The sequence below is a fragment of the Leucopleurus acutus genome, assembly GCF_964270905.1.
Source record: "Leucopleurus acutus genome assembly, chromosome: 2".
Lineage (NCBI taxonomy): Eukaryota > Metazoa > Chordata > Mammalia > Artiodactyla > Delphinidae > Leucopleurus > Leucopleurus acutus.
Genome location: NC_139143.1, coordinates 107,744,383 through 107,768,387, shown reverse-complemented (window position 1 = coordinate 107,768,387; position 24,005 = coordinate 107,744,383). Strand labels below are relative to the sequence as shown.

At 33.4% G+C, this 24,005-nt stretch overlaps 1 protein-coding gene across 1 annotated transcript in view; it reads right to left on the bottom strand.

Moving 5' to 3' along the window:
* DPYD (dihydropyrimidine dehydrogenase) overlaps positions 1-24,005 on the bottom strand; it is an 803,004-nt gene that overhangs the window by 314,590 nt on the left and 464,409 nt on the right. Inside the window, exon 14 of the mRNA XM_082832404.1 lies at positions 21,345-21,509. Coding sequence (XP_082688530.1) covers positions 21,345-21,509 — 165 coding nt within the window. The remainder of the gene's footprint in view (positions 1-21,344; positions 21,510-24,005) is intronic.

Below are 24,005 nucleotides of genomic sequence, written 5' to 3'. Positions count from 1 at the left end.
CAATTTGAAAGAGCCTTCCTCTTCTCCAGACACTGATATTAGTATATGACCTAGTGGGCCCTTGAGTATTATATTTGAAATTCTTGTGCCCACAGTGAATAAAATCCTTTTCCAAATGCTGTTTTAGTGAAGATTAAATTTTTCTTAGATTTTTCTAAAATATAAAAACCAAGCAATTAAGAGTTCTTAGATTGGCCATTCCCAGCATCCCACATTATCTTTATTCTAATATGTTCCAAATGCATCAAGTAACCAATTCAGTTTTTCAGATTTAAAATTTTCCTTGTATTAAAAAACATATAAATTAAAAAAACTGAACCATGTTTATTGAATATAGATTACATAGATAACGAGTCTGTCTTAAAAATTTTAGGGCATATCGTGACTATGCTTAGGGTAGTGTATTATAAAAAACTGATAAAATTAATTTGAAATCCCTAGACTATAAATATGTATATGTTTGGCATACATAGTTAATTCTTTTATTAAATGTATATTAAAATCAGCAGGATAATTAGATGTTACCAAAATATTTCAACTCAAGAAAAACAAAGAAAACTATTTAGTTTGCTCTTTACAACAATACAATAGATTATTAAGCTGATATCTTTAATAAACTGATGATCTGTACGTTTTGGTAGAACACAATTAGGCAAATCAAGATATTTCAGTATGACAGCAACAATTTCAAAGTAAGGGTAGAATTATCATATTGTCTTATTAATTATTAGGAATATTTTATTACTAAAAATAAAACTATAAAGATATCAGAAGAAAGGGGGAATTGGAGATTTCTACTCTCCTTCTATGACTACAACTTCTTGAAAACTCTAATCTCCTATCATGATCCAGTTCCTTGTTACTCCAGAGGAAAATTTAGAAGGGACATTTTGTAGAAACAGATGTCTGATTAGTAGGGTTTCACACATGATTATGCTCTTAGATTATAGATAAACTTCAATGGAGATAAAAGTATATTTGACATTTTACAAAACAGCCTTCATCCAAACATGCTATGGCTTCAAGCCAATCCTCCAACTCTGGTCAAATCCTTCTGTATTCGATTCTAAAAACATTCTTACTTGAACCTTTGGCAGCATTCTTTTAATTATTCTCCTTTTCACAACTTTCATTCCTTACTTGCATTACAACCGTACACTTTCATAAATATTATATCTATTGGCTTCAGCTAACTGAAAAAGAAAACCCATGTCTTCTTTACAGCTATAAGGTAGATGTCACTATTTAGGCCACTTCGACTACTTAGGAGTTTGTTTTATATGATGTTCCTGCAAATTCCTATAGCATGAGAGATTTCAGATTCAGAGTTGGCAGAAGAGCTTCATCATTTATGCAGCATTTAATATATGAATTAAGTTGTTTTGATCCTGCACTATTTCATGTTTGATCCTCAAATACGTTCCTTTAGAAAATTTCTATCAACAACCACTGACTTGCAATACTCTGAGGCAAAAGGAAAGACATATTAGCCAAGGCTTTGCCCTTTGTTTTTTGAAGTTAATTATCTATATGTTGGTAAATCCAGTCAAAATATAAGCTTTCTGATATTGGAAATCTTGAGAATTAGACAAAAATGACTTTCTCGATTTTTTTTCCTGGTTATTATCTCAAGAGCCAACATAAATCTATTCCTATTTGTGCTTGGTCAAATGACTGACATTTTTGTGTGTCCAAAGATCTATACCTTCATCACCTATAAGCTATAATACAAAACTCCTGTTTGTCTATTCTAGGAAATTACTAAGAAAACATAACCCCAATCCTTCACTCTACACTAGGTACCAAAATAATTTCACAGCTGATTTAAAACTCTTACCCTCATCTTCATGCCGCAAGTGCAATGTGACCTGTCTAGCCAGGAAACTAACAGAGCATTCTCTCCCTTCCTCTTTCTGCCGTGTGTTCCCCAGCTCCCAGCAGTGGTCTGCTCCCATAGTTAACCTCACAGACAAGATAAAGCTTTCTTGCCCAATGAAGCAAGAAGAAAAAAATTCTCTCTGAAAATGTGCCTCCATCTCAATTTTTTTTTCCAGGAATAGATATTAATCCTGCCCCTTTGCCCACTCAGCCAATAGTCAAAAAACCTCTGAATATAAAAATTCTCAGTAATTTTCTATGTTGCTCCCATCAAACTAGTTCATTACATATGACTAAAATGGAGTAGGGAATAGAAAATAATATGTATTCACCTCTGGAATGATCTCTTATCTTTTCTGAGCATGAGATCCCACTGGCTTCTCTTATGTGCAATTCAAAGATGCCTAAAAAATGACTAAGTATTTATGGTTCAGTTAAAATGTAAAAGCTCTTTCTTCTGTTATTCAATATCCACTGCAACAAATACTACTGCAATGTAGGTTATATGGTACAATAAGATTTCTCAGCCTCAGTGAGAGATCTTTTTAATCAAATCATTGTCAGACATGTAGTATCTTTAAGGCGGTGATAGCATCACTCCATCTCTTTGTTTACGGATGAGACTGTGATTTGGCCAAGTCATATAGCTGCCAACAGAGCTGCAAAAGATTGTAGTTCTTGCAGACTGGGCCCAGCATTTATTCATTTATTCCCTACATTCCATGATTGTTTCCCAAACTCATCCTCCTCTCCCCACTCCCCCCCCCCACCACCAAACTGCAGACTCCCTAATCTCAGTTTCAATCAGTTGCTTGAAATTATTTTGGAATGAAAAGTAGTTCTTCAAATTCTAAACCTGAAAAGGAAAAACAGTTCAAAAAGTTAATAGCCAACAAATATTTATTTGAGTGATTACCATGTGCCAGGCACTGTAGAACAAAACTAATAAGGTGGAATCAGTAGAGGTAGAAAAGCAGCAGGTTTTGTTCACACAAGGAAGTTTCAAGAGTTTGAGCTCATTACTTAAAATAACAAGGGGATCATGTGATAGGAGACAGTTAAGACAGACAACCAATCAACCAGCCAAGGAGCTACAATAAAAACTAAAAGCTAAACAACAACAAAATCTACCTGAGGTCCTTAAAAAACACTTGATAACATCACTTACACAAATAAGTGATTCATATAATTTGAAAATGAACACGTTCAAAATGCATCAAGTCCTTAAGTTTTTCTGAGTGTGTTTAGGTGTTTTTAAGTCTGTTTATGTGAGTACCAGTAAGAAAGGTTTCTTTTCAAAGTGCTCATATGGTTATGATTAAATTGCAGTATTAATTTGGATTGAGAAAATGGTTTACTTTGCTAAACAGAATATTTGGTAAATAGAGTATTAAAATTTTAAAACATTTAGAAAATTTTACCAGGATGCAAATGACATCAGAATATCAGTTCAGGAAAACTTAGTAAAATAGTGAGCATTTTTAGAAGTGGACATTAGACATAAATTTGGATTTTGGTAGAATTAATACAAACTATTATGCCACCTTTGTAACTATACAGAGAAATGTTAAATGTTTAGCTCAGACTATTAATGGTATAATATGATATAGATCTTGGTAAATTTGAGTTAATGTGGACTACAATTTGTGCTATGTATGTGACTGTAAAGATTGGTATGCTTTATAACTTGTTTTATTTCACATAATTTGATTTTATATTTCACTTAACTTGTATCATTTTTAAATTTCAGTAAATCAATAATATATTGGTGAAAATATTTTATATAAGAAATAAATTCAGCATAACTTTGTCTGCCTTAAACCTAAATACAAAGAAATATCTGTCATTGTGGTCTGCAATTTCTTCCTTTTTCTTTTTTTTTTTCTTGTCTTTCCTTTTCCTTCTTCCTTTTTGTTTTGTTTTGCTTTGCTTTCTGGTCAGGAGGAATGATTAAGTAGATATTGTTATACGTAAGTGTTGCATATTGGTGAGACTGAAAGCTTTGAAGTTCAATTCCTGGCTTTGCTACTTTCTAGCACTTTTATCTTAGGTAATTTACTTATTTTTTTAGGATTAGTATGCACATTTGTAAAGTGAGGAAGATACTTTCTGTTTAAAATTGTGATGTGCATTAGTGATAAAGTAGGTATTACTCAGCATAGCAACTGGCACAATAATGGACAATTATTACTAATTAATCTAGTCATCGTTAATTACCATACCCTGACTAATAGATACTGACAACATATAAGTCTAAAGGATGTGCACCTGGGTTTTAATAGTATTCTCTTGGGTGTGTTTTATTTGGGGGTGGGGGGAAGGGAAGGTTAGCAATAACCAAAAAACATGTATTTAGGGAAAGAGGCATGAGGTGCTTAAGAAATGTGGACAAACTGAACACCATTTTGCATGACTTGGGTACCAATATCTCTAAACTTCATTTTTCTCCTTAGTAAACAGATTGAGCCAGATGATGCTTGCTAATTAGTGATTCAAAGATTCTGGCATTCAAGGACCCTGTGACTTAACAATTCAGTTACATTTATTGAGAATGATAAAGAATGGCAACTCCAATTTTTTTCTACCATCATCAGATTTCTAAGATTAGAAGGCTGTTTCAGTGATGATTGGAAGTAAATCTTAATATAAATCAGAACATCACAGGAGATGCATAGAAGTTCCTTAGTTAGAACTATAAGAAAGGAATTTTACCCTTGGAAAATTCAAGTGTGTGATTTGATATAGCCTATCTAATCAATCACTGATCGACTTAGATTTGGTCACCTGTTTGTTAGGCTCGGCCAACATGGCCTAGGGGACATGGTTTTTTAAATAAGAATAATAATTTAGGGCTTCCCTGGTGGCGCAGTGGTTAAAAGTCCGCCTGCCGATGCAGGGGACGCAGGTTCGTGCCCCAGTCGGGGAAGATCCCACATGCCGCGGAGCGGCTGGGCCCGTGAGCCATGGCCGCTGAACCTGTGCGTCCGGAGCCTGTGCTCCACAACGGGAGAGGCCACAACAGTGAGAGGCCCGCGTACCGCAAAAAAAAAAAAAAAAAGAAAAAGAAAAAGAATAATAATTTAAACTAAGTATTTTGACAGTTCCCTTTTCTTTAAAAACAAACAAACAAGCAAACAAACAAAAAAAAACTTTCATGGCATCAGTCCTTTAATTATATGGCTGATTTTCTATAAATTATTGAAAAATTTAAGAAATGCCCACTTCCACATGAAATTAAATAACATATCATGATGTATATGACAGAGAAGCAATTGAACTTGGCTGGGCATGGGCCTTGGCCCTAGGAATACCAAGAGACCACTATCTGGAGGGAAGAACAGAGACTACATGCAAATAATTACAAGATAGAGTTATATATGCATTGATAGAAGTGCTATTACCCTTCTCCCATATCTAGTTCCTCTTATAAAAATTCTGGTTTACATCTGTACACCTTTCTGTATCTGTAAAATGTGCCTATGTGAATCAATTCTTTTGAGAATGTAGAAGTGGAGCCTAGAGCCTGGGGGTTGGAAAGAACAAAGAAAGAGAAATAGTACATAGCAGAACAGGCTTAGGAGTTTTTGTCAGACAATCTTTGGCAAGACACTATAAAATAGGGCCTAGAACTAATCCTTAGAAAAATTCATTTATTCATTTTTCTTGAGATATATTAATTGAGTCCCACTATGCACAAGCTACTGTTCTAGAAGGTCGAGATTCAGGAACAAATGAGGAAAAATAAAAAAGGTCCCTACCCTTATGAAATTCACACTCTAGAGAAGAAATAAGTTTTGTGAGAAAAGGGGCAAATATATTATTGAATATATACTGAAATACTGAAATATACTGTCTAGTTGAATATTATATTCTAAAATAGTTTCTGACACTTAGTGTATATTCAATAAATATTGGTAGAATAATAAAAGGAAACAATTTTGATAGTAATGAGTACTATTGGAGTTTGTGATAGGGGACTGCTCTCCACATGACAGTCAAGGAAAGCCACTGTAAGATGCTATTATTTGAATAGATAACTTGTGCTAGAATCTCTCATTTCTTTATAAGATTCAATTACATGAATGTTAGAGGATTTTATATTGTCCCACAGATCTCAGACACTATGACATATTTCTTCTTTGTTTTCTCAGTTTGGGTAATTTCTTTTACTCTGTCATCAGCTTCACTGAGTCTTCTCTCTGCTATATCCAGTCTCCCTCAAGCCTATACTATGAATTCTTCATTTCTGAAATAGTATCCTTTATATATTTCTATTTGGATCTTTTTAATATTTTACAACCCTCTGATAAAATTCTACCATCTTTTCATGAATGTTTTTCCACTAGACCCTTTTTTTTTTCCCTCACATTTATCATGTTAATTCTAGAGTCTTTATCTGATAATTCCAATTCTATCTCTGGATATGCTTCTACAAACAACTTGCGAGAAAACTCTCTTGACCTGGGTCACATTTTTTTTTTTTTCCTCAAACCTTATAACTTTTCATTGTATGTCTGATAGTCTGTGTAAAAGAACAGTAGAGACTTAAATAAATAAAAATTATCTCAGAAAAGGTTGTACCCCTCCTTATGAGGCTGCTAATGTAGAGACTGAGTTGATCAAATATGTCGTTAAGCTGAGTCTGGGCTTTGTGTTGATTTTACCAGATCTAGCTCTCCACTGGCTTCAAATGTTTGAGTGTTGGATTAGAAATTTCTCTTCAGTAGGACTTGGAAACTGAGCCCCAGAAAGACTCCAGTCTCTTTATTATGATTAGTCCAGCCACCAACTTTCCAAACCATGGGATGTCTCTTGCTGCCTGCAGACCAGCTGCTAGCTTTTTGTGTTGTCAGGGAGTTCATTTTGCTCTCTACTTCCACACTGGCCTTCCGTGCTTCAGAACATCTTTCTGCTGAGCATGCCTTCCTCAAGCCTTCAAAAGGGCTACTGCAATACAACTGGTGAAGGCTTAGAATGCCTCGGAGAATTTCTGTCAGGGCTCTTTCCCCACCCCAGGCTTCAGTAGGCCTCTGCCTTGTAATTGGAGAAGGTCCTGATTCCCTTCAGGATGATCTCTCTGAGCCCTGCTGCCTCAGCCCCACATCTGGTAGGCAGCTCAATGAAATAACATGGGAAAGAGTTGGTTGCTAATGGCTGACAAGTTCTCTGCCTGGGCTCCTTGAGGTTCTCACGCATCATACCACTCCAAACACATCCATTAAACATTCTTTAAATCTTTACTGGTTTTTCTGTTGTGATTTCCTTCCCTTCCCACCATTCTTCCAGGGAGCAAAACAGTCAAGAGTCTCTTCTCTCCCAAAAAGAGCTTATCACTTTCTGGAATTTATTTCTTTTGGGTTAATCTGCATGGGTTTAAAAAAAAATTCCAATTTTGCTGATTATCTGACTTACTCTGTTTTTTAGGGTGGGAGTGTAATCTCTTCTGGCTTTCTATCTCCTAACTAGAAGCAGAAGTCCTGCCTGAAATTCAAAGACACAATCTAATCATATTCTATCTATCCTAGCTGAGTTTGAACTGAGAAGGTCTTGGAAGGTGTTAAGCAGAAGTAAGGCAAAACCTCTGAGTCGTAAAACATGATACAAAAACTTATTGAACAGTAAGTAGGAAAGTATGTTAAATGTAAAGTATTTGAGGTGTAATTATAGTCTGGGTAACAACAAAAATTATTGTTATATGTCATTTTCACATTGATTTCTAATCTGTTTTCTAATAATTCATCTAAAAACTTATTGCATACATAAGTTTTCCAGTCTATAAATATGTTCATTTTTTATATTGACACCTCTCCCCCAACCTTGCAACCCAAGAGCCATAACTAAATTTACAATTTAAACTAAATCAACCACAAAACAGTTACTGATCATTTTAATATTAGGGATTTTAAAGGACACATTATGAAAAAATTAAAATGCAAAAAGAAGCACAAAGTTAAATTATTTATTATGGAAAGATTAGTTAATCTAGTTACTTCTCTAAATTTTTCATGAATAAAATATTACACAAAATTTCCTTTTGGATGATCAGTATATAGATCAGAAACTCCCCAAAGAAGCTGTATTAATAGTTAACTCATTCTTTATTAATACTCTAGGCATTTTAACAACATGCAAAGTGAAGTATCTACCTCAAAAATGACTTTAATGATAAGTTATTTCTTTGCTTCATGTACATAATGGATAATTAGCTTAGGAAAAATCTCAAAGGGAGAAAAAAGAGCCAACTGTGAAATTCACAAATACTTTCCTTGGACGGTGCAAATGCTATTCAGGCCAGTACCAGGGATGCATAAATTCTCTCTATCTTATTTACAATCCAGTTTTGATTAGTTAGGAGCTCATTTTCCAGTTTGTGAATTATCTAGGTCTTTGCTTCTTCTCTTCCCTCTGGCTGATTACCTTTCCCATTTCTCTGCTCTTTAGCACCTCCACCAGAAGGGGAGGAAAATCCAGGTGAAAAGAAAAAGTGAATCATACATGACATTTTTAAGTATTCTGAAGCTTGACTTTAAAAAATATTTTTTTTTTCTATTGTGAGTGTTTGTACATCAGACCTCTGTCATCAATTTGAAATTTTACCACTAACAGTCTGAGAAATATCCTTGGGAAATTACCTTCATCTGGATATCAGATTCTAATACAAAATGGGGATGATATTCATGTATTCCTTACAAGGTTATTTGAATTCATAAAATCTCTTTGTCAAATTCTTGCTTCTTTTCCTTCTGTTAAGATTCAGGGCTTGCCTTGGGAAATGGCTCCTTGCCAAAAAATGTGGGTTTTTTTTTTTTTTCTTCCTTCCTTCTTTTTTTAAAATCTCTTCTCTTAACACGGTTATGAAATGCACTCTTGGTAGAAAAGTAGAAGCTTCTGGCAAAAATATCATATCTTTACTGTTGTATTTCATTCGTAATTCCATAATTCTTCTCTATCTGTTATTAAAATGATAATCACAAGCTACCAGTATTAATGGACCTCATTTTAATGTATATTTTCATGACTTTGATTCTTAAAATGAAGACACATCCCATAGAGTGAAATTTTAAGTAAATTAGAGGGTTCATTTTACACATGTTTGTTCTACTAAAGTTTGCCTCATTTGTGATATTTTAAGGATGAAGTACTAAATTTGCCTAGTGATTAAATTAGAAGTCCAGTGCCTCCGTGACCATTCTCCTTTTAGATTGTTTACAATTAATTAGTTCATATTTGTGCATCACAGATATAGTTTTAAATTCTGATTAAATTGAATCAATTACCCAAATATAAATAATGGTTGAAATAGAAAGACAGTTATTAAAGAGCAGTCTATAGACTTTTAAAATAGTACTAAGTATTTATTTTTTTGAAAATTGTCTTAAAGAATAAAGAGAATAATTTTAAGTAAATACCTTAGAAGACCTAAGGGGAAAGATATGAAATTTGCTCCTTGTGAAAAATAAATCTCTGGAATATTCCCTGTACGGTACAGTGTAAAATAATAAAATGCCCAGTGGCAAAAAAAAAAAAAAAAAAAAGTAAAATAGAATAAGTAGTTTGTAACAAAGTTAATGCAACACACATAACTATAGTATCTTATGTTAAATAACAACCTCTATTTAACAATCTCCAACTTTTAGCCTCTCATAAAATGTTGGTGATTTAAAAAAAAATAATAAATTAAATGGGCCCTTCAAGATTTAAAAAAAAAAAGATACAGTTAGGGACTTGAGGGGTCAGGGGCAGTAAGAGGTTTTACTTTATCCTTTCTCTCTCCTAGTTTTCCTTATACTTTAAGAGAAGAATGCATTAGAGCTGATTTCTCCACAAAAACAGAACACTGACTGATGTGAAATATTACCAAATTGATATTAAGTAAATGAGTCCACTGAGCAAACCTCTTCAGCGGTTTGAGTATGGGCTTTGTTTTTAGTTTATGACATGGTCTGGTTATGTAGCAAACATATATAATTGATAAATTGTATCCATTGCCTCTCTCATGAGCTAATATATAACCAAGAAAGAGTCTAAATTCAATGCAACATCGCCATCCCCAGGGTCTCTTTCAACATGGCTCAGTGTGTTGGATGCTATACTTCCGAACTGAGGAGACAATATTGTTACCCAAAAGGCAGCCTGACAAATTACAAAGTGGAGGAGAATTTGAGAAAAAGTATGTTGCAGGCAGTTAATGCTTGTATATATAAAGTGACTAAAAGCTTTGAAGGATTTTCTTAAGATTTTTCCTTTACTGAATGAGATAAAGCCCTAGCATTTTAATCAGAAGCTTAAAAAAAACACCCAACATTTCTTTTCTTTCTTAACACTGCATAACATCATTTTTAACCTCACGTTAATTCCCGTGTCTCCATATCAAAGTGAATACAATCAAAACACTAGAAAATTTCACGAAAGGTAATAATTGACTGGTGGCTTGGGCAATGGGTAGGGATTGAACAGCCGGGTGACAGCAGTTTAGCCATTTAATCCAATCTGGGATTAATTCCCAGGGCATATCCCATGAAAAGTGCTTTTATAATTTTAAATGTAACCTATTGAATATGTTAAAACAGATTTATTGAAATATAATTCTCTATATACTATAAATTATATAAAGTATAACATATAATAATTGCACATATTTAAAGCTTACAATTTTATATACTTTGAAACTATCATCACAATCAAGATAATGAATATGTCTATCATGCCCCCAAATTTCCTTGCGACGCTTTATAATCCCTCCCTCCAACTCCTCCCCTGTCTATGAGGCAACCATTAATCTATTTTACATCCCTATAGGTTAGTTAACAGTTTCTACAGTTTTATCATAAAAGATGTATTTTTTGAGGGGGAGAGGGGTTGGCTTTTTTTTTCTCAGCATAATTTTTGAGATTAATCCATGTTGTATGTATCAAATAGTTCATTCTTCTTACTACTAAGTAGTATTTTATTGTATACATACACCATAATTTGTTGATCTATTCAGCTGGACATTTGAATCATTCAGTTTTTTGCTATTACAAATAAAGCTGCTGTGAACTGTCCTGTACAAGTCTTTGTATGGACATATGTTTTGGTGTTTCTTGGGTAAATAGCCAAAAGTGGATTATCTGGGTCATATGGTAGGTGTATGTTTAACTTTTTAAGAAACTACCAAACTATTTTCAAAAGTGGTTTCACCACTAGCAATGTATGAGAGCTCTTGTAGTTCCATATCCTTGCTAATATTTGATATGATCAGTCTTTCAAATTTTAGACATTCTAATAGATGTATATCTCACTGTGGCTTTAATTTGGATTTCTATAATGACTAATGATGCTGAGCACCTTTTCTTGTGCTTATTTGTCATTCATGATCTTCTTTGGTGAAGTGTCTCTTTACATGTTTTGCTCAAAGTGGGAAGGGTTGTTTGCTTTCTTATTACGGGGTTTTGAAAGTCCTTTAAACATTTTGGATATAAGTCTTTTACCAGATACATGACTTGCAAATATTTTTCTTAGTCTGTAGTTTGTATTTTCATTTTCTTAGCAACAGGTTTGAAGACCGAAGTTTTAATTTGGAAGAAATCACATCTATCATCTTTTTCTTTCAAAGACTATACTTTCGGTATGCATCTAAGAAATATTCAGTATTTCTCTAACCTAAGATAACAGAGTCTTTCTCCCTTTTTTTTTTTTTAGAGGAGTTTTATAGTTTTAGGTTTGTCCTTTGGGTCTATGAATATTTTGAGTTAATTTTTATGTCATGTCAGACATGAGTCATTTTTATTTTTTGCATATGGATACCCAATTTTACCAGCATCATGTGTTGAAAAGACTAAATGCTGTCCATTGAATTTCCTTTTAGCATCTTTGTCAAAAATCATTTGTTCATATAAATAATTTGTAGGTTGTTTTCTGGACTTGTTATTCTGCTCCATTAATCTATTTGTCTATCTATCTTTACGCCAATACCACACTATCCTAATTACTGTAGTTTTAAAATAAGTCTTGAAATCGGAAAGTTTTAGATTTCCAACTTGGTTCTTTTTTAATTATTTTGGCTACTGTAAGTTCTTTATACTTCCATATGAATTTCAGAATCAACTTGTTAAATTCTGCAAAAAATTCATGCTAATATTTTTATTGTAATTTCATTTTACCTTTAAATCAATGAGGTTACTTGACATCTTAACAATAGTGACTCTTCTGATCACTGAACATGATATAGCCTCCCATTTACTTAATTCTTTAATTTCTATTGTAATATATTGTAGTTTTCAGTGTTCACATCTTTCACATCTTATGTCAAATTTATCCCTATTTCATTTTTTTGCTATACTGATATATTTATAAGATATACTTATTTCAGTTTCCAATTGTTAATTGCTAGTATATAAAAAGTACAAATGATTTTTAAATGTTGATCTTGTATCTTCAATCTTGCTAAACTCATTTATTATTTAAAGTTGTATTTTGGTAGGCCAAGGCTAGGTTGAGTCGTTAGGCATTTGCCTGGAGTGCAGAATTTAACGGAGTGCAAGAAAAGTTAGTAATAAAGATAAACAGTATTTTAATGCAACTCTTTAAAAAATCAAATCTGAAAACAGTAACTTGTAACCTAGCTGCCTGCTTTTGTAAATAAAGTGGTTTTTATTGGTATATTCAGTCAGATTTTCTACATAAATAATCATGTCATCTGTGAATAAAGGTAGTTTTACTTCTTCCTTTGCAATGTGCATATCTTTTATTTGTCTTCTCTTATTTAACAGTACAGGAACTCTAGCACAATGTATACTAGAAATGGCAAAAGCAAATATCATTATTTTATTTCCCTTAGGAAGAAAGTATTCAGTCTTTTACCATTAACTAGGATGTTAGCTCTAGGATTTTTTTAAAATGCATTTTAGAGGGCTAAGAAATTACTCTTATATTCTTAGTTTGCTGAAATTACTTAAAAGTTAGGAAAGGATTTTTGAATTTCTTCGAATGTTTTTCCTGTTTCTGTTGTTGTTATTATTTAGTTTGCAACTTATGTGAATTATATTATTTTCAAATGTTAAACCTACCAGAATTCCTGGAATAAACCTCATTTGTTCATGAGGTATTATATTCTTTATATATTGTTGGTTAATATTTGTAAATTTGTTTAGAACTTTTGCATCTACGTTAATGAGGAACACTGGTCCATAGTTTTCTTTTCTTGTCCTGCCTTTATCTGGTTGTGATATCAAAGTGTGGCATTACAGATTTAGTTAGTAAGTATTTCCTCTGTTTTTCTTTTCTGAAAAAGTAGGTGTAGAATTGGCATTATTCTTTCTTAAATGATTGGTAAAACTCACTCATGAAGCCATCTGGGCTTGTAGTTTTCTTCATGGAAATGTTTTAAACCAGTAATTCAATTTCTTTAACGTTATCCATTGCTTCTTGAATACACTTTGAAAATTTGTGTCTTTAAAAGGGATTTGTCCAGTTCACCTAAGTTGATTATCTGCATAAAATTGTTCATAATATTTTGTAATTTTCTGTTTTATATCTGTAAAATCTGCAGTGGTGTTACTTCTCTCATTCCCTATATTGGTAAGTTATGTTTCTTTTCCCTTTTTTTTCCTGATCAGTCTGGCTAAAGTTTTATCAATTTTATTTTTCTTCTTAAAGAATCAGCTTTACGTTCCTTGACATTTTCAATTATTTTTCTGTTATTTATTTCATCAATTTCCTCCTCTAATCTTCATTATATCCTTTACGTTATTTATTTTGGGTTTAATTTTCTCTTTTTCTAGTTTTTAAAGGTGGAAGTTGTAGTCATTCATTTGAGATCTTTCTTCATTTCTGATACATGTATTTGATACCACAGATTTTCCCTCAAGTAATGCTTGTATGGTATATCACAAATTTTAATATTTTGTATTTTAATTTTCATTCCATTCAAAATAATTTTTAATTTTGCTTGTGATTTACTCTTTTTTTTTTTGTGATTTCCTCCTTTAACCAAGGGTTATTGAAGTATATTATTTATTTTCTAAATATTTGGAGATTTTCCAAATATATTCCTGTTTTGATTACAAATGTAATTCTGTTGGGGGCAGAGTATATACCTTAGATGATTTAATTTTTTTTTAATTGCTGAGACTTCTTCTATGGCTCAGAATATGGCCTATTGTAGTAAATATTATGCATGTACTTGAAATGACTGTGTATTCTGTTGACTTTGGATGGCGTGTCCAATAAACGTCAATTAGATAAGTTGATAGCATTTTTCAAATCCTCAACAGCCTCATTCCATTGTTTTATTAATTACTGACAAGTAGGTATGGAAATCTCCAATTATAATTTTGAGTTTTCCCGTTGCTCCTTGCAGCTCTATCAGTTTTTTATTCAGGTTTCTTGAGCTCTGTTATTAAGTCATAAAACATTTAGGATTGTCATCAACTCTGGATGAATTTTTTTCATCATTATAAGTTGATCTTTTTTTGCCCTTGATAATATTCTTTGCTTTTATAACTACTTTGCTATCAGTATTATGAGATTGTATTTGAATAGAATTACCATTGTATATCTCCTTCCATTGCTTCAATATTCTCCTATTTTTGTCTTCATATTTTAAATTGTTTTTTCTTGTAGGCAGCATACAGTTGAATCTTGCTTTTTTTTAACCAAATATGAAAATCTCTGCCTTTTAATTGAGATGTTTAGACCAATTACATTTAATTTGACTATTGATACAGTTAGGTTTAATTTTACTTTCTTTTGGTGTGAGTACTTTGTTTAATTCTATCTTACACCTTTATTTTTCATGTTTTATATGTAACTAAGTCACATTATTTTAGTGGTTGTATAGAGCTTAGAGCATATATCTTTAAGTTATCACAGTCTGCCTTCAAGGGATATAAAACTTCAGAAGGTTTTAGAAGCTTACAGTAGTATACTTCCATTTCTTCCCCACAAATTTTGCACTATTGTTGTCATATATTTTACCTTCATGTGTGCTATAAACTCCCCACACTATCTTATAATATGTTTTTGTTTAAACAACCAATTATCTTTTAAAGTGAATAAATAATTTAAAAAATTATTTACCCATGTAGTTACAAATCTTGGTGCTCTTTACTCCTATGTGTAGATCCATATTTCAACCTGGCATCATTTTCCTTCAACATAAACATTTTCTTTTAACATTTCCTGTAGTGCAGATTCCTAGTGATTAATCCTTTCCATCTTTTTTTGATTGAAAAAGTACTTATTTCACTGTATTCTGAAAGATATGTTACTGAATTTTGAAATCTAGGTTAACAGTTTTTGTTTGCTTGTTTTTTAAATCTTTCAGCACTTTAAAGATGACCTCTAACTTGCACTGTTTCTGATGACAAATCAGAGCAGTAACCCTTATGTTAGGTTCCTCTGTATGGAACATGCTTTTTGTCCCTGACTGCTTTGAAGTTTTCCTCTTTATCAATGGTTTAATTAATTTGATTAGGATGTATTACCTTGGTGTAATTTTATTCATGTTTCTTGTACTTGGAGTTCATCAAGTTTCTTGTTTATTATTTTCATTTGTTTGCTTTTGTTTTGTTTGCATAGTGGGAGGCTTATAGTTTTAAGAAAAATTGGGAAAGTTTGGTCTGTTATTTCTTCAAATTTCAGGAATTCCAGTACATATTAGGCCACTTGAAGTTTTCCCCAGCTCATGAATGGTATGTTTACTTTCTTCTCTCTCTCTCTCTCAACCTGTGTGTGTGTGTGTGTGTTTGTGTGTGTGTTTCACTTTGGATAGTTTTTATTGCTGTATCTTCAAATTTAATAATTATTTCTTCTTCAGTGCCAATATGCTGATAATAACTTCCAGTGTGTTTTCCATCCTTTTCGTTGTAGTTTTCATGCTTGGAATTTTGATTTAGGTCTTTTATCTATCTTCCATGGCTTAACTTAGCCTTTTGAATGTATGGAATAACAGTTTTAATGTACTTGCCTGTTAATCTTAACATCATATCAGTTTTAACTGATCGATTTTTTTTTTATTATTTTGGGGCTATTTTCCTATTTCTTTACATACTAGGTAATTTTTAATTGGATGCCAGACATTGAACTTTATCTTGTTTGGTACTAGATATTTTGTATTCCTATAAATATTCTTGAGCTTTTTTATGAGTTGCAGTTAAATTACTTGGACATATTTTTATCCTTTCAGGTCTGGTCTTTAAGGTTTGTTGGGCATAACCAAATTAGTGCTTGGCCTATGGCTAATTGTGATTCATTTTGGATTTACTTTGATTTTTGTACATTAGACAGATCTTTTTAAAAAGAAATAATAAAGTAATGCCACTAGATAATTGTCCTGGATTTTAGCAAAAAAGCGAGGCTGGGAAATATCTATGTCCTCTGGAATAAACGAACAATATTACAAAATCATTACTTAAGCTGCGGTGTAAAAAAGAGAAGAGCTTCCTGGAGGATATACTAAGCTTCCCTTCAATACCTGATCCAGCAGTTTTCTAATTTACTTAAAATAAATCAGCATGGGAATATGTAGACATTTACAGAAACAGGGACATTATAAGCTTAAATAATTCCAGATGGAGCAAAGAAGGAATGCCTCCAGTCGCAGAGACTCTTACGTTTCTGTTGGTGAATACCCTTTTTGGGATACGAGGAGAGAAGAGCTAAGGTGCTGTTTGTGCTTTGTAAGCTCTGTGATCAGAAAGCAAAAGTAATGAACTTACACTGATCATTGCTTCCTGACAATACATTTATTGTAGTTCCATTTGTTACAAATTTATCTGAACAGACTGAATGGGTAACACAATCCCCTATTTCTAATTAGCTGGACTTAATTATACATACTTCAAAGAAAAGGAAGACCACTTCTGTTGAGCCGGACTTTGTGGCACCTGTAAGAAGATTGTGCAGGAGTAATGGGGTGACGAATGTCCACTGAATAAGTAGGGAGCATCCTCCTGCTTGGAGGATACCTAGATCTGACTCAGTCCCTCGAATTCCCTATTTTCAAATACAGAACTTAAAACGAGGCCAGGTAACAATTCAAGCCAAGGTCCACATTGAGTCACTGGCATTGTTTTCTATAGACACCTACATCCCTGCAAAGCAAAAAGAGCTGAGCTATAAAGTGTTCTTCACTGGAACTAATGACAAGATAATGATTGACTGATGACAGAACTTTCTTTGTCAAATGAAAAGATTTGTTTTGTTTTGTTTTTTCTTTTGACAGTCTGCAGTTGAGAAAGCTCAATCTAATTGGCCCATCTGAGTGGGTTGACAAGGGAGGATTGTAACATGTATGTTCTTAATTTCTCAGGTTCTTTATGGTCAAATAGAACACCTCTTCATGGTGTAATGGAAAGATTTCCAGTCCCAAAGCATTTACTTACTAACTGTGTCATCTGGACAGTTAATGCAGTGTCTCTAAATGTCAGTTCCCTCATCTGTAAAATGGGGAAAATCTCTGTTTCACAGATACATAAAACCCTTAGCACATATAAACAGCTCCCAGTAAATAGTTCCGGTATAGGAGTTTTATAAATATTTAATGATATATGCCAAAGTTCATGAGTGACATTGATGGTATATATAGTGGAATCAATTGAGGAACTTTATAAAAAATATAAACACACTCACATACACATATACATATCTATACACATACATACACACACACAGATCTATATTCACTGTATCCATGCCAGAATTCTAACTGATTCAACTAGTATAGGGCCTAACCATAAATATCATTTTTGAAGCTCTCTAGGAGATTCTAATATGCAACCAGAATTGAGAAACACTGGACACAGGTTCTTAATGTGAGGTCCTTAGAACCCCTGATAGAAAACAGAAAATTCATGAACTTGGATGGAAAAAAAAATTAGGTCTTTATTTTCACTAGTCTCTCACTGAAATTTAGCACTTCCTTCATCATGAAGCAACAAACCAGTGTGCTTTGCACCAACAGAAACCAGAGAAAATCACACAGAGATGTAGAGTTGCTGCAGCTATCTCAGGGTATCAGTTGGAGTCACCATTATATCAAGACAGCAGTAGGTAGTAGATCTGCCATTAGATTGTATTTTTAGTGCCTTACTAAAGAGTAACATATTTTACTACATCATATTTTTAAAAATATTTCAAGAATTTTATTTTAATATAATGGGAATCCTTTATTACCTTATGAATTTTGTTTTATGCATTGAAAAACAGTATTCTAAAAGAGGCTTTTAGGCTTCACCAGGGTGCTTATGGAGGCCATGGCACACACACAAGGTTAAGAACTGTATTTAGAGGCTACTGGTCAGGAAAGCATCTTCAGAATGCTGACGGAGAGCAACTTCTTTGGAGTCATTTTGAACATAATGTGTGCAATGCTGATCTCTCAGTAATAAACTGAGAATGGGTTTCAGTAGAAATGAGGTGTCTTATAATAGAAGTATATTTACATACCAATTGTTCTTCCCTTATTAATTTCTCTAACAAAGCCATCATTCCCTTTTCTATCTTCACCAGCTGATTCACTGATGAATCCCTATCTTTTGCCTAACTCTCACTTTAGCTGCCACAAATGATAGAAAATGCCAGTCTTTGCTTGCTAATTCAGTGCATTCAGACAAAATGCAGCATGTATTTCTTGCTAAAATTTTTTTGCAAGCCTAAAGTATATGATGTCTAAGGTTTTTGCAGTGAGAATTAAAGGATTCACTTAAAATTGATTTCTGTAAGCCCTAATTACACAATACATTTCATAATAAGCATTGCAAAATCTCAGCTTAGGAAAGAAAAGAAAAAAACTCTTAGTAATAAATTGTCACTACAATGATCAGTGTGCCAAGTTTAATTCACAGGTAAATAAAAGGAAACTTTGAAAGCCAAGCAGAAATCTGGTATAAGTGTAGGCTTTGGTATAATTCTGTGACAGTTAAGAAACAAGCCCTTACAATATATTTCAGGGGGGTCTTAATGTCTTTATATTCAACATGTTCTTCCAGCTGTCTCCTCTAGTTCATGGTCAACTGGTGCCTACTTTCTCTGGAAAGAAAGATACTGGCTGCTGATGTTAGCTGAAATATATGCCCCCCCCCCCCGCACAATTCCTTTTTCAGAAAAGTTAGCCCTTGTTTAGAAGCTGCCATAATAGGTTGAATTATCTGATCCCTGTCATTAAAGGTGGCAGCCACGCGCTCGAGAATGATGTGGGAAAACTCCAGTGAGAGTGATAATTAAACGTGGAAAATGAAGGGTCACCTTCTTTCATTCAGCTCATTGGGTTTGGCATCAGAGTAATTCCAAAACAGTGGGGGACATTCTACTCTCAGCATGGCAATATCTAGGTGCACACATACTATTTCTATGGGTTCAAATGGGAATGCCATTTTAATTGTATTTAAAATGTTATCTTTGATATGGGGAGTAAAAATGTTAGAAATTAATTCTAAGAATACAGAAAAAGAATAATGAATATAATCTAAATGGTGAAAGAATTAGAAACAAGAAAAGCTGCATTGTTTTCTCAGAAGAAAAAGTGTTATAGGAGAAGAAAATTATTTCCAGGGAAATTGAAAAGAACATTTAAATGTGTTCAAGTCTTTCTGCTTGACTGTAGGATCACAAAGCAAGGGTTTTGTCTCAACTTTCTTGTCTACTTACTGTCATTTCTTGGAGGCCATTATTATAACATCTTACTCCTCCTCAAGAGAGGGTAGAAAGTATCAGGTGAGCTTAAGACAAGTTATTGGTAGGTGTTATTTTCCAGAAAAAGGGATTTTTTTTCAGATACATTGGCTCATCTAAATACTATTGAAAGAATATTTCATACTGTTCTTATTTTGCATTAATATAAGTAACACTGAGCCTTTAAGGGACTGAAATGATATTGCAATATAAGCAGGTGCACTAGTGAACACTATTACTAGACAGGAGCATGGATGCTAAAATCAAATTTCAAGTTCAAATTCTGGCTTCACCATATAATAGCTGTGAACCTTGGGCATGCATGCTACTTAACTCTGTGTGCCTCAGTTCCTCATCTGTGAAATGGGGAAAATAATACTACCTATCTTATAAAGTTGTTGAAAAATTAAATGAGTGTTAAAATACATAAAGCATTTATAACCATACCTAGCACAGAGTGAATACTATGTAAGTGCTCACACTTATTACCATTTATTATTATTTTATTGCATGTTCAGTACCTAGCATAGTATTACTTAACACTGTAGATTGTTTAAAAATATATTAATAATTATTTCTATGGTTGACCACTTTTTGTCCTTGTCATTCTGAGAAAAGCTTCCCAAAACATGTGGATTCTTTTAAACACAAATAGTCCAACAAAATTGTCACTAGAGTTGATTATATAATGTGCAAACAGATAATTGCAACATCAAGCTCAGGAAGTGAAAAATTCCTGAGCAGAAGCTATAGATTTCAGATGGCCTTTATAGTTCCCTTCACATCTGAAGGGTTGAATTGTGGAAGATAAATTGTATCTTCTGTGATTATATTTTGTTTCAAGATAAGAGAGAATTTTGAAACAATTAGAGCCTTCTAAAACAGAAAAAGAAACTTGATGAGCTAGGTGATAGTGTGATAGCTAAAGTTCCTTCGTAAAATTTCCTGATTTATCAGTTTGTGGGCAAACATCCACAAATTTCATTAGATTTTATAATATTTATTATTAGAATACTTGAAGTGTTCTCATTTGTCTTTGAAATATTTTCTACAATGCAAACATACATCGCCCCAAACTTCAACCTCAATTCACCACCAGCTCAGTGAGAGAGAGAGAAATGTGTGTGTGTGCATGTGTGTGTACGGTGAAGGGGGCTGGGGGGAGGAGGAGGAGAATGAATGAATGACATTAAAGACAACACTAACCAATTATTGAAGAGAAAATACTATCTGTGGACTAAAAAAATATAGGCAATATATAAAATCCAGAAAAAATGAAATATCATACATAAGCCTGATATTACTGTAATATTTGTGTATAGTACTTTAGAAGAAAAAAAACATTTTATAAAGGATAGTTGACTCATTCAGAATAAAGGTGTTTGGTGAATTATTTCCCACTGAAAAAATCTAAACTATACAAGAAATTCTGCTTCTGCCTCAGCTTTATATTTAAAATGATTTACAGTCTGCAATTTCTTCCTAAGGTCATCACCTTCATAAATACTAGCCACATACAGTGAAAACCAACTCAATACAATGAGTATTTCATTTCTCTTCCTCCTGCTTATGTAGATACTTCTTCCATCTACATGGCACCCATTTATAATAAAGCCTCACATTGTGCAGATTTTTATGAGTTCTTGAGCATTTCTTTCTTTTCCATCTTTCTATGCATCAGCAAAGCAACTGGCAGATTCTTTAATAAAATATATTATACACATTAATATTTATAAGCCTATGAATCGGATGTTTAAATAAACATTCACCAACTTATGCCAATTCTTTTGTTTTAGACGTTAAATCACACTTACATTGTCTGGAAAGTCAGCTTTTAGTTCAGTGACACTTTGACACCAATATGCAGCTGTTTTTTCACTGATGAGCTCAATATTCAGGAAGGAGCTTTGTCCAGGGCCATACATGGGGCCGGAGGTGGTCCCCCGGATGATTCTGGGTGAAACATTTGTCACTATGTCCTGTTGAAAGAATAAAGATATTGGGTCTCCTTTCTACAAAGGAAAAACTGTTATCTTCATTCTATGCTCATTTCCATATGACAGTATTCTACTAAGTCCTGCCTCACATTTTTAATATATTTTAAATTACAGTTGAACATAAACTACTTTCAAATGAAAAAGTAAAATAAAATATTTGTTATCTTTATTTAAATTACTTCGTATAATTGTAAGGTTAGCATAGTGGAAAAATATGTAAATTCATTTACACTGGTTTTGGGCATACACACTTTAATTTGTCTGCAATTAAATAATAAATAAAAATGCGAGGGCTTCCCTGGTGGCGCAGTGGTTGAGAGTCCGCCTGCCGATTCAGGGGACACGGGTTCGTGCCCCGGTCCGGGAAGATCCCACATGCCGCGGAGCGGCTAGGCCCGTGAGCCATGGCTGCTGAGCCTGCACGCCCGGAGCCTGTGCTCCGCAACGGGAGAGGCCACAACAGTGAGAGGCCCAGGTACCGCAAAAAAAAAAAAAAAAAAAGCAATAAGTAAAATGTAAGAAAATCATTTCAGTCTATTTAATCTAAGCATCTCCAATGAGATTTTAACTCAAATAAGAGTTAATGTTTGTAAAGAAAAAGATTTTTTTTTCTAAAAAGTAATTTCAATATAAATCAGCTAAGGAGTACATATTAGCATTATTGGCTCATCAAACTTTAACACAGATTCTAACAAACTAACTAGGTTGACTTACCTATATGATTCTAACCATAAATTCACATTCAATGAGAACTAATTTTTCCTAAGACTGAAATGAGGATATCAATAACTTCCTGATAACTATAAACAGTAAACAGTCAAATTAACTTGCTTGTTAAGTGTAATTAACGATCCATACTGCTTCTAAAGCTGTATTAACAAAGAAGAGTAACATTCTTACATTGCTAAAAACTAAAAAGAAACAAAGACAAAAAAATGTTTCTTTAGCCAGCTTCCAATTAAAATTAATTTTGAGTAAAGGTCATTTAGTTAAGGAGCTATCAGAATTATTCCTTTAAGTACCCCTCCTCACCATCTTGTCACTTTTAGTGAGATAACATGAACCCCCATTAGTATATAGCAATTAAGGTCAATTTACATATTTTAATTAAGAACCACCCCATATAAAACAATTAGCGTAATAGGCATACTAACTGGATTTCATAACATTTGGACGTTTTTCCAACTAGATAGACAGGAAACCTTAATTAGCATTAATTAGTGCTGATCTGCATATGTTTGATAAGGCATACCCTTGCCACAAAAGATTATTTATTCCTGAATCTGCCAAACGCTACAGTTGCAGAGGATAAAAGGACTTTTCTTCACATTGCATGTTAATTTCTGGCAATTTACATTCACTTTTACATACGAATTAGTATATTATAAAATAAATGTTATAAATGTTACAATAAACCACCTTAAATATGTACATTTTTACTTATAGGAATCCTGCCAGTTAATGTTTTACTAATTAAGCCATTCTAATTTTATTGTAATCGTAGGAATACCACCAGCCTTACTTTGATTTGCCATTGTGAAACCATGTTACACGATCTTAATGGGTAAAATGACAAGTAGAGTCACCCCAGGAAGCTCAAGCCTAGTGGGTCCAATTTCTATCTTGGCAAATGCTTAAATGTGTGCTCTGCGTACCTGCTGGTGGTTTCTGTGCAGCTCAGCCAGGTAGGTACTCTCATGCTGTCATGGTCTGAGAAAACAATTCTAGAAATGTTTCATTCAAATTAGGCTGATTTTCTCTTAGGTTTCAATTTTCAAGAGCCATACATTTAAGCCTTGAGTTCCTCCTTTCCTCTGCTATCCCCTCTATTCTAAATTTTCTTCACCTAGATAAGTCCAGTCTAGGTCACAGTCTGCTCTGCACAGGAGAATTGGACCAAGGAGGTGAAGAGAGTCCATATTCAGTTTACCAAGTCATGCGTCCTGGCAATGGGTAGTTCCACAAATGAAAGGGCACCTGTTTTAAATGATCATTTTGTAATTTATTGACCTGTGTTGAGGAGGAAGAAAACTTTCCCCCACCCTTCTAGGTTCTTCAGGCTGGTTTAAGAACTAAATTGACATGAGATAAACAGGAGAAATGGAATTTAACTTCATATGTACAGGAATCCTACATACATGAGAGGGTCAGAGTCCCCACATACATGAGAGGTTCAGAGACAGAAAGGTTAAATGAAGTATAAATGCCATCCTGAGCTAAGGAAAGAGATAGGGATCTGGGGCTTCCAAGAACAGAAGGGTCATTATAGGACAATAAGAAGAAGAGTAGATGTTTGGTAACTAGATGTTTGCCCTGTTGAATAGATGGAGACACTTAGGTAAATAACTCTTTTCTGGGAAAAATCCCAAATTTAAATTCTTCTAGGTACTTAAAGGAGGGGCAGTAGTTTCTCTTGAACCTGCAGGATCTTGACTGCCTTTATCTCAAAGTAACCTTCATGCCAAAGTGACACATTTT